General features: G+C 34.5%; 1 protein-coding gene and 1 pseudogene across 1 annotated transcript; one reads left to right on the plus strand and one right to left on the minus strand.

The window, feature by feature from the left end:
* The first annotated feature begins 330 nt into the window (after positions 1–330).
* LOC125864913 (gibberellin 20 oxidase 1-D-like) lies at positions 331–819 on the plus strand. Its single transcript, XM_049545023.1, has one exon. It carries the CDS (start codon positions 331–333, stop codon positions 817–819), a length of 489 nt encoding a protein of 162 aa, XP_049400980.1.
* Positions 820–7,126: 6,307 nt separating this feature from the next.
* On the minus strand, positions 7,127–8,447 carry LOC125863759 (gibberellin 20 oxidase 1-like; annotated as a pseudogene).
* Between the last annotated feature and the right edge of the window lie 3,863 nt (positions 8,448–12,310).

Below are 12,310 nucleotides of genomic sequence, written 5' to 3' on the forward strand. Positions count from 1 at the left end.
CTAGACGAATATTTATTTCTAGGCATTCTAAGTTATTGCCTGAGTATCTTTTGAGACTGCTTATTATTGATTAAGTCTTCTGCTATGAGTTAAGTCAGGCCAAGGGTTCGCTTTGGGCCAACAAAGGTTCTCGAGTGCTAGTCTCGCCTAGGGTGTAATCTCGGGGCGTGACATAATCCTTCATTTTGGCTCCTCACAATGAACTACTTCTAAGCATACTGAAGCCCTATATAATCCTTCATTTTGGCTCCTCACAATGAACTACTTCTAAATCCTTTTCCCCATTTTGACATATTGAACAAGAAAGAAAAAACCAAACCCTTGCTTGCAATGACCACTTATAGTATAATCACAAATGAAACATCACCTATGCTTGGTGAGGAAAAACAATTGAATTTTCATGTATCCCATCTGAAAAATGATTCCAACATTCTCATACAATATATATGTCCGGATGGCGAGAAGCCTTGCGTTGTAGCACAAGAACTTCATGTTCCCCTTATTGACTCAAGGGGTTTCTTTTCTGCTGACCCTGTTGCCGCCCAACAAACATCTAGGCTTGTTGGTGAAGCGTTCAGGAGTCATGATTTCTTTCTTGTAGTGAACCACAAAGTTGATTCTAATCTCATCTCTAATGCTTATCGTTACGTGGACATGTTCTTTGACATACCTCTTTGTGAAAAGAAGAAAGCTCAAAGGAAAATTGGTGAACATTGTGGTTATGCCAGCAGCTTTAATGGAAGGTTTTCTTCAAAACTTCCTTGGAAAGAGACACTCTTTACGATACTCTACTCAAGAAGGCTAATCTCACATAGTTGAGGAGTACTTCCAAAGAACATTGGGTGAAAGTTTTAAAAATCTTGGGAAAGGACAATCGACTATCTTTCCTAGCAAACCCAGCGCGAAATCAGCCATGCGAAACCCATAACCTACCAGCCTAAATGATCACGTCCCCGTCTCCTTTTTCTCCCTTTTTGCGGAGTTGCAGGCCTGCTCAACAGTCCCATCCTTTGTCTTGAAAATGAGTAAGGGAATTCAAATTTGAACTCCCCCCCTCCCAATCGACCTTTGTTTTTCGGTCTATATAAAGCTTTCATCCTCACTGTTTTAAGGCAACAACTCACCTCTTAAGAAGAGAATTTTGGACATAAAATAATAAAACCAACAAATCCTAATGGAGGGAAAGATACAAAAAAAAATAAAAAATCTCACAGTCCTTGGTTTATCGGCAACTTGAGGTTTGTCTTTTTTTTTTGTGTTTTGGTGTTAATTCTCTACTTTCAAAACCGAATTCGTATTGGTGTAAAAGCTTCACGGTCAAGGTCGTTGTCCTAGTCTCTCTGCCCGAAAAACGGTAATTTCCCCCCTATTTAGTTTCTCTCTATTCTGCTCGTCTTCAATCTAAGCATTATAATTTAGTTTATCATAGTTTCTATTTCAGTATGTTTGAGTCTAAATGAGAATAAGATTATGCGTCTTGTTTTGATCAATACAATTCTTTCATTAAATTGTTGGTCGTATTGTACTCGATTTGTTGCCTGCGGATTATAGTTCAGTTTTGAGTTTTCGATTAGACCTTATTTGTCATCTTTTCTTGTTCGATTCTTGCTTGAAGTTGAGCAGTAGTGTTTGTTCTTATTTATTGTTAGTTTTAGCATATTAGTATGATTTGAATTCGTTCCCCTCAAACTTAAGGTCGTATTGTAGTTGTGGACAAAGGTTCATCGTTTACGGGTAATCTGTTAGTTTGAGATGATGTATTCTGTTGTGTTTCTTGTCCTTGGCATGAGTTGAAAACTATGTTTTCTTTAGTGGTTTGATTATTTAAAATAGGTTTTTCAGGGCATATTGTTGCTACCTCGAATTAGACCTCGTTTCTCTATTTAGATGCAGCGTGATCATTATTTTAACTACTTAGTAGAAAAGTTTGAATTTGAACCAAGTTCTATGAGATATGCTGTAGTTTACTCTCTTCTTTCTCAAATTCCTTGATCATGTACCGTACTGTATCGTTGCCATTATGTACCTGATCTTGTGTTTATTTTTTTAAAATTTTGAAGTTTTGTCCAACTTTGTGAAGTTCTAAGCATGAAATGGGTTAACAAACTTACTAATCCAAGTTTTGTTGCTCCTCTTTTCTTTGTTCGAGTTTATTTTATCTCTAGCATGGTTAGTGTCATGTTTTGTTGTTTCTCATCTTAAATCTTCCTACTTGAATCCTTGTCGAATTCATTTTGCCATTGTTTTGCTCTCTTTTCAAAATCAAGTCTTTCATTTTATTTGCTACTAGTTGGCATCATTTTCATTTAGGCGTAGGATTTCAAAATTAACTAACATGATATGATTGAAGAAGTTGGGCATTTAAAAGATCCATATGAAATTATTTTTGTTCTTTACATTACTATTAAAATCACTCTGTTGGAGTATTCTTGATCGCTGGTAGATTTTCCTTGCATTAGTTTTAAAATATTTGCTTAATTCATTTCTAAGAGGGCATGTCTTCCTCAAATGACTTCTTTTGCACTTGTTGTTCAAAGATGTGTACTCCATGATTAGCCATTAAGTTAATTTGGTTCTTGTTGCTTTTACTTCATTTTCATGTAGTTAATTTATTTATTTTTTAGTCAAGAAAGCTTCCTTAATTAGTTAGCATTTTTTTAGCTGCCACAATTATCTCTCTTTTTGGATACATGATCACAACCCTTTTTTCTAGAAGTGTATTAGTTTGTAACTATGCTCTTATCTCTTAAAGTAATTTGTGTGTTTATCTCCGTCATGAGTAAATCCTTTGATCATATGTTTGTTGGAAGCTTTACACTTTCTTGTTTTTTTCCTAATTCTTTTCTTTTTCTTTGTGTGCATGTAAATTCCATCTGAGTCCATTGTGGACTCCCTCCCTCCTTGCATATCTAGTTAGGCCATGGAGGCCCAATTTCTCCTCTTTTATCGAGTCAAGCCTTGACTATCATTGGGAAGTTGAAAGCTAGAATACATGAATTGCAAGCTAGTATACAGAAATTCCAAGGCGAAAATGGGTCAAAAGCCCACGGAGTGAAGCTCAAAGGAGCTATTTGGCAATAGATGGACTCTTAGTCTAAAATGCCATAATTGGTGGATGATGGCTATTTGCCCAAGCGTTTTATCACTTTATTTTAATATTGTTTCTCTTCTATTTTCTTGTGAAATATATTATTTTGACTTAACTTTAATAACTTAATTAAATTCTCCAAATGATTAACTATATTCTATTTGTTAGTTTATTTTTATTAAATTTCAGTTTTAATCAACTCTTAATACTTTTAATGAAATCTTTAGTAAATTTTTTATATTTATTTTTCAAATGGTTCGAATTATTATTTCTAAAAATGGTTCAAATAAATTCTAATCTAAGTCTAATAACTTATTATTTAATTTAAATATTTCAGTTAAGGTCCCCTTTTATTAAAAATAAAAAAATTATTCTTTGCTTAACTATTTTTTTAGTTAGTATTGTAAATCATATTTATAATCATTTATCTAAACAATAGTTAAAAATAAATTTAATCTAAGTCGTAGGATAACCGTATGTTAGCGGAAAGTTTAAATGTTTTAAAAACCTTCTTGAAGTATAAATGAGAACCTCATACCCTTTTTCTCTAAATTTTTAAAGACTTAAAATAAGTTTTCTTAATTTCTTTATAAAATTAAGTGACGACTCTTTTCTAAGTATTTTTGTCAAATCGTTTTATACTTAGAACATTTCAAAATGTGATTTCTCTAAAGATAGTAAAATTACAGCATAACAATATTATTTTGTCAAAGATCAAGAAAGTTCATGAAAACTTCAAAATTCGAAATCGCTTTCAATCTTAGAACAATGGTCTTTTAATTTTTCAATTTACTAAGTTCTATATTTTTTCTTACTTTTTGGAAGCTAAACATAACTAAGTACTTATGTCTCATGTTTTTAATGGATGATATACGAGAAATTTGATTCTTATTGATAGTTAATGTAGTATTTGAATCCTTTTTTATTGTAACTGCATTATTTAGTTCATAATATAATTATTAATCTATATTGTCCAGTTTCCTATGCTATGTTCACTGGATAGTTTGCCCATCCTTGTACTATTTTAATAAAGCATATTTGTGTATGTACTAACAACACAAAGCATACTGACATACATACAAAATTTTATTATGCTTTATTTATGATGTGATATATGTTTCAAATTTATTATCTTAATTTTCAGACTTGTGTGCTTTCTATGTGAATACACCAATATGCATATATATGTTTGTACCCATATAACTTTAGGTAAACACGTGCATGTAAATCGTTATAAGGGTGTAATATCTGATAACGATGTATAACTCTTTCTTATTCCAAAATATTTCAAAGTTTTTCTTGTCACATTTCTTTAAGTAAATCTTGTATTCCAAAAAATGCCCTTAAATTTTAGGCAAATTTAGTGGAGTACGATTTTAGAATAACATTTTTTTTCTAAAAGTCGAGTATCCTTCTAGGTTATTTTTCTCTACAAAATATACTAAAAGTTATCATTTTGTGTCTGGAAAATCAAAAGATGATGTGTTCTGTGGGGCTTTAGAAGTTTCTTATTATAATTTGTTCGCGATGGCTTTCTAGAAATTGAAACTTGGAATTATGACATCATGCGTAGAGAGATTTAAGATTTAAGATTTAGACTTGATAAGTTTAACCTTTAAGTCTTTAAGATTCTTAATGCTAATCTCATTGTACATTTGAAACAATGTGTTCACAACTAGATATTCTTTTTGCACTTTTAATAGTTTTAGTTATTTTTCACGTATGTATTTGTGTTTCATATTGAAAATACAAGGTTTAGTTGGACCTATAGAACATATGCACTATCTCTCTGATAACATGTTGTTAAAAATTATTTATATTAAACTGCAACTAAACAGGAAGATTTAGCTAGTGTCAGCAAACAATGTCAAAACAAACCATCAGGGAACCCCAATGAGTAGAAGCTCTAATGTTACTACTAATTCTCCCACTGATAGAAATGGCGATCAAGTGGTGGGCTTGCCAAGTACATCAAATTTAGAGAAGTAGGTACGTAAGAAAAATGAGAAAAGAAGACAACTTGAGAATTATCCTGATGGGGTATATCTTAAGTTATCGTATTTTGAACTTGATAAAATCATTGGATTTCTCTTAACTCTTTGTGACATGTTTTGTATGTATAGAAAATTCCTAGATGAGAAACTTAGGTGAGATACATTTGGATAGTTCTATAGCTTAAAATTGTAGGAGAGATGATGTAAGTTATGATGACGATCCCATTGGGGGAACTTTTTTTATCAATCCATGGGATAAGAAAAGGTTCGTGATATATATATATAAATAGAAGCAGCTAAAGATCGATTCTTTGAAATATTTGGCTGTAGCAAAAAAATCAGTAAGCCATTCTTTGGATGTGACATTAAAGACTCTCTTAAGAGGAAATAGAGTGAATGCTAGAATCCTAAGACACAACCTCCCCNCCCCCCCCCCCCCCGATATTATAGATGAGATATGTGATGGCACAATTAGAAAGAAACGAAAGCAAGGTCTCCAATTCCATGGAAAAAGACTTTAGCTAAAGCAGAGCTAGCGAAGGGACTAATGGAAAAGGGCGAACGAGTTTGACACGATCTAGATTAAAATGTGTCTCAGTATAATGCAGATGTTGATCAAGATTTTTCAAAAAGAAATTTGTCTACTTTGCAACCTTTTGTTGCAGCCACTTCAACCTCTTCTAAAGTGTCTTGTTCACATAAGAATTGACTAAAAATAGAAATTAGCAATCGATAAATTTTATAGCTAAACAACAAAATCCATTTCTAATCTTACTTAGTCACAAATAATTATAAAATTTTGTTACCTATGAACAATTTAACAAAAGTTAACGACGAAGTTTGTTGCTAATTCGAACTATATACAATGGAACCAATACCAGAACCTGGAACTCACGAGTACAAAGTTGTCTAATGTGAACAAATACAAGTCCCATTAGTGGAAAAAAAGTCATCTCAATGGCAAACTACTAGCTAACATATATTGAGAAGAAGAAAGGCTACTGCACAATCTTCATCATCTACACTATGTTGTGATACAGTGCAATCTAGATCTTGTCCGGCTCGCTCTCTCTCTTCTTACCTCTACCTTTTCCATCAGTCCCTTCACTAGTTCTGCATTTACAGAAGTCTTTTCCCATGACATTGGAAACCTTTGCCTTCTTTTTTTTTAATACGGCTGTTATCACATGTCTCTTCTATAATATCTGGGAGTTGGTTGTTTCTCAGGGTTCTGACATTCACTCCATTTCCTCTTAATTAAGGGAGTCAAATTATTCAATGAATCAACTTTTGGTTGCTTGTGTTTATATTTATCTCTTACTTTTTCTGATCTAGTGTGTAGAAATCTTACATTGTTATCAATACCAAGCAACCTGTCCAAGCATTCTCCGATTTTCTTGGAGTCTTTTATTCTTTGCAACTTGAATTTCTTCACCTCCAACATATTTTTTCTTAATATAATTCCAAATTTCTTTTGGTGATCCGAGAAATATAATTCTCTTTACAATAGTTATTGAGACAACAACAAATAGAGTTGCTTCCGTCGTGGACTTCATGATTTTCTTTCCCTTGTGACTCTTGATTTGCGCTTTGGTAGGATTATTTTGTAACGGATTAATTTCATAATCCTCTTGCACGGCTTCCTTCCTAAAGATCAAGGGCCTCCAAGTAATTTTCTGTTCTCATTGGTAATTTTTATTACTAAAAACAACATGAGTTATTCATGAAAAACTATTTTTGAAATCTATCTCTTCACTCAAAGGTCCCTTCGGAAAAATAGCTCTAGATCCACCTATCAGTTTTTGAAAGTAAAGAAATGCAGGAAAATAACATTGCAAGAAAAGCTGAAGGATAAATTATGTATTGCACTACAAAACTTTATATTATTGACTAACAAAAGACATGTATTTACAGATTAAAAACTAAACTGAAATAGAAATCAACTCCTAAATACTAGGTGTCTAACTTAATAAAATCATTGCAATACAAATTTTTGTACTTCTAAATCAATGATTCAACATTTATACAAAATATTCCAAGGCCTTCAATGTTGAACCTCATATATATAGCTCTTAGATTCTACATTATTGTCTTGAAGCCACATTGAGAGAGCTTGAAGAGTGTTTGTATCAGCTCTGTGATGCTTTTAAGTAAACTCAAGGAGAGCAAGCAATGTGAAGTCAGGATATAGTCAAGGGTTGTTGTAGTCTACCAATTCAGTTGGTGGACTCACCACTTTATCTTTGTATTGAGAAAGAAAGAAAGCAAGTAATTTTCTAGGAGTGTTGTTGTTAACCAATGCTCTATGCAAGCAAATTTTGTATCTACGATTCGATACGGACTGCAAAAGGACAAAAACCAAGTATGTTATATTCAAGTTGTAAGTTTAATAATTCATGATGTATATCATTGCGCGTCATCTGGAAAGATCTTATAATGTTTTTCACCAAAAAATGTATTATTTGCTTAACAAATTTTTTGTATGTAATACATAATACATTAGCTTATTATATAGTTCTAGTTTGTAAATTTACTTACCATAAATGTGTTGCCTATGTTAACCACAAAAGCATTGAAATTTTGATGGATGGAGTACCATTTGTTGTCCACAAGAACCTGAAGTCCTCTAAAAGAATCTTGATGGAGAACGGTTAATGATGTTGGATCATAGTGAGGATCGGTTCCTAAGGTGAGCTCTGGTTTTTGGCACGGGGGATAATAGTTGAGCCTCACTATGGATTAATTATCTTCGAAAAACTCTTTAAAAGGGCTCTTCTGTACATCTAGGCTCATTCCTAAAAGTTCGATGATCCTAAGAGAAAGTATGCTCATGGACTTACAATAATCTTGAAAAACATTCCTATGTAATTAAAGGGAAAAAAGGTTAATTCATTTACTTAATTAAAAAATAGAAAAATAGATACTCATTTTTTTTCCAATTTTGATTTGATATAAAGTTTAAGAAATTAGAGAAAGACTTTTGAATTGAGTAGTCTTAGACAATATATAAATATATATAAAATGTACAACAATGTCCTTTGGAAATATTCTGCAACTATGTGAGATGAACCTTATTTAGAAGAGTATCGTAAAGAGAGTGTCTCTTTCCAAGGAAGCTTCGAAGAAAACCTTCCATAAAAGCTAGTGGCATAACCACAATGTTCACCAATTTTCGTTTGAGACTATTGCTTTTCACAGAGAGGCATGCCAAAGAACATGTCCATGTAACGATGGGAATTAGAGATGAGATTAGCATCAACTCCGTGGTTCACTACAAGAAAGAAACCATGACTCCTGCGCTCTTCACCAACAAGCCTAGATGTTTGTTGGGAGGCGGCAGGGTCACCAAAAAAGTTGGTTAACATCTCAAATGCACCACATCCAATTCTAGGTGTAGATGATCATTAACTAGTATAAAACCCAACAAAGAGTTGGGGTCGAACCCACATGGAGCAGTACTTGTTTAAATTCAGTTATGAGGTTATAAAGTGTTCTAAGTGGTTATAGGAATATAAATTATTGAAAACATGCAAACAAGTCAAAAGGGGTTCACAACAAATGTCAGATGGGGGGTTTGGATTGCAATTAATAGCTAGAACGACTATAAAAACAGGGGATACAACAATATTAAGAAGAATTATCGGGATTTGATCGTTTATAAGCTAATTACGCTATATGGGTAATTGAAATTTAACAATAATATGCTGAAATATTGTGTGTAGGCTGGACTTTAAGTGTAATAGCTTTCTCTCGAATAATTATTACGGTTCAGGCGATTTCTCTCGAACATCGACAAGCTTAACAAGATAAACAACCCAAAACGTTAATGTATCCACTCTCTTGAGCTAGATAGGTAGAATTGAGCTTAGGATTCACTCTCTTGAGCTAAACCCATATCAAACCAATACCTATAATCATTAATTAAACGCTTTGGTTCCAAAACCTCTCTCTCAAGAAAGCCAAGCACTCAAAATTAAAATTACATTTGCAATTATAATTCTTAGATTGAAACACAACTAATGATTAAACACACATTAAAACATCAATTTCATCATTAAACAACAATACCCACAAGATAATTAGACAAATAAACACATAATCACACCCCAAGAATTGGGGTATTAATCACACATCATAAAAATAGAGAGACGGTTACCAAATACATTAACCATGATTTAGGTAAAGGTTCTCAAGTATTTACAATGGTCCAAATTGAATAAATTCAAAGACCCACTTGCAATTGTTAAGTTTCAGCCTCAAAAGGTTCAAAGTCTACAATGGAACTCAAAAACTAAGAGAAAACTCTAACTCTCAAACTTGGGAATTGTCTAGGAATTGGGAACTAGGTGAGAACTATTGAATTCTTATTTTAAATTTCAATTTATAGTTGCCCAATTTTTTGCCCAAAAGACCATTGGGCAGAATAAGTCAAGCCTCGTCAAACAGGTTGGCGATCCGCCCTTGGCTCTCTTCCATCATCAATGTCTAATGGCCGTCAATCTGCAGGGTTCTGTGACTTTAGGTGATTTGGGTTGCCATCGTGGAGTAGTTCGGTGATTCGTCAACTACCCATTTCTGTCACCAAGTTGGTTACTCTTAGGGCTGGCATGCTGGAACTTTTGGCGAGCTAAAGATCCACTCGCTGGTTCGCCAAGTGGCATTGGTGATCAGCAGGATCACTTTTTTTCACTTCTTCACCTTGCCTTGCTCCTTAGCCTACAAACCTAAAAATTAATGCTTTAACAGCAGTTTATAGCATAAATTAGGCATTTGAGGACACTAAAACTATAAAAACAAAGCCCTAAATGAGTCGAAATCTCGGACTCATCAACACCCCCAACTTAAACTTTTGCTTGTCCTCAAGTAAAAACTCAAGATCAATCATTTCAACACGAATGCTCAATTGTGCAATCAAAGATTCAAATTGTGACTCACCATTATCAAGTGTACTCAAGTTCACAATGTTTGCTTCAAATGCAACTTCAAGCTCAACAAATGTACTCAAATGCCCTCACAACAAAAGATGATTCAACCTTCCTACAAATTTCTCAAAAAATTATAGTTCCGCAATCACATACAACTCTCACACTAAAAAAGACGAACACATGTATGAATCCACCCATAGGCTTGCCCTTATTTTCCAATCAACATTTGTTTCACCTCAGTAAAGATCACAAAGGTCTTTTTAGGGTTTGTAATGGGGATGAATGTAAAAGTATGGTCATTTAGGCTTAGTGGCTTCTAACTTTATGATGTATGGCCTGAAAATCACTTTTTCTCCTTTTCTTTCACATTCAAACATGTTCATAATCCACCCCATTATTCAACTAAACATGAATCACCGGACACCGCCTTTTTCTTTACTATTCTCACACACTTTATTTTAACATTTTTGCTCTTTTTCAGTCTTTTTATTTTCTTTCCTTTTTTTTCTTTTTACATGGAGGGGCTCCATCTTTTTCAAAACAATCCATCAAAGGGGGAATTTTTCACACTTCCTGACTTTCCTTTTTTTTCACAACACCCCCAACTTAGGCTTTTGGCCTAAGTTGGCTATTCAACAAATCAATACTTCATGAAGGTTATAGGTGATGGGATAAAGAGGTCAAAGTTGTTCAAGTTTCTTCCAAGAAAAGGATAGGCTCAAAAGGTGACAAGCAAGGTTCACACATCTCACAAGGTTGGCCACAAAGAGGTATATATTAAAATTGGTTCACTCTCTAAAAATTTCGCCTAACGTCATTTAAATTGCTTGCTTTCACTCAATCAATAAGACCAACAGGTGAAATCCTAGGTGTCATCAAGAACAATGTTCAAGAAAATCTCACCACACAAGGCATTGATACAATTATCAAACAAGACTCCACACATTCTAGCTAGCGTGCAACGTTCATCACAAGAGACTCATTCGACAACAAGCTAGTCACAACGAGATGCTAAAAGTTCACATATTGCCTATGTAACTTAGTTTACCTCATCGTAGTTGCACATTCATTTCGTTCAATTAAGAGAAATATTCGAGTCATCAGTATTGACCACAATCGACACTCATATGTGCACAAGAACACCCACAATCACACAAAAAAGAGGTGGCAAAATTTTGAAACTTGGTTCAAAACCATTTTCATATAAAAATAATGGCCCAAAATTTATCAACAACCACGATTCAACAACTAAGATATATATAAAAACCAATAAGCTCTAATATTCACAAAAACAAAATCCGAATCAAGTTAATATTCACAAAACAACCCACAAGAGGTAGGTATGGAAATACCTCACCCCACTAACAAAAACCCAATTGTCCTCAAATGCAACTAACAACAAAAAAATGTATAAAGAGAGAAGATAAGGGAGGCAAAAAAAATCATCCTACCATGCTAGACTTGGGGTGAAGTCTGTAAATCCACAACTCCCTCTATTTGGGCATCAGTTCCCAGTGTCGCAACATCATTTGCTCTACCGGAGCCCATCATAGAAGTATTCCTAAGTGATGCTTGCCTGGCAGTCTCAAACGTGGCACCCTCCAAGTCAACCAGGTCATCGTAGATAGTCTCCTCACGAACACCCAGTTACTCCTCATCCGTCTCAGCCTCTGACTCAACGGCAACATCATCAGCTCTCATCTCATCTTCGGTGATAGCTGGAGGCACCTCAAAACAAGGTGGAATATCTACACTCGGTGTGTCAGGAATCTCCACGATCCTAAATAATGAAGTGAAATTAGTGGACATCCAACTGGTCCACATCTCTCCTCAACCCAATTATATCGACCTTCAACGTCGTCACCTCCTGAGTAGCACCTCGGGTCTACTCACAAGTTGTTACTCTAATAGTAAGGGCGTCTAGTGCCAACTTGTGATCCCTCATTTCAGCCCTCAGGGGTTTCAAAACGACAATTTTTGCTCTATCTATCATCATAGGCATATCAGCTTTTACCCGAGAGGCACTTGCATCAACAGATTGGGGCAAATTGCCCATCTTGTAGAGCATGGCCTGGGTGATAGGGGGTCGGGAAACAGAAGCAGCAACAACATAAGATCTATGGGACGGGGTGCAACAGATGCAGTCGGAGTCTCAAAGGAGGAAGGGGCGGATGTACCTAAGGGCCTATTGGTCTTATTAGGCATGATTTCCTCTATAGGTAACATACTAGTGTCCACTTTCTGGAATGTATCCACTAGTGCTGCTTTCCTCCTGTAACCCTCATCATGCTGGTACTTGGCCT

Source organism: Solanum stenotomum, chromosome 5, assembly GCF_019186545.1.
Source record: "Solanum stenotomum isolate F172 chromosome 5, ASM1918654v1, whole genome shotgun sequence".
Taxonomy (NCBI): domain Eukaryota; kingdom Viridiplantae; phylum Streptophyta; class Magnoliopsida; order Solanales; family Solanaceae; genus Solanum; species Solanum stenotomum.

What these genes read in the sequence shown, in the direction of transcription:
- LOC125864913 (XM_049545023.1), top strand. Translation starts at nt 331, where the DNA reads ATGACCACTTATAGTATAATCACAAATGAAACATCACCTATGCTTGGT.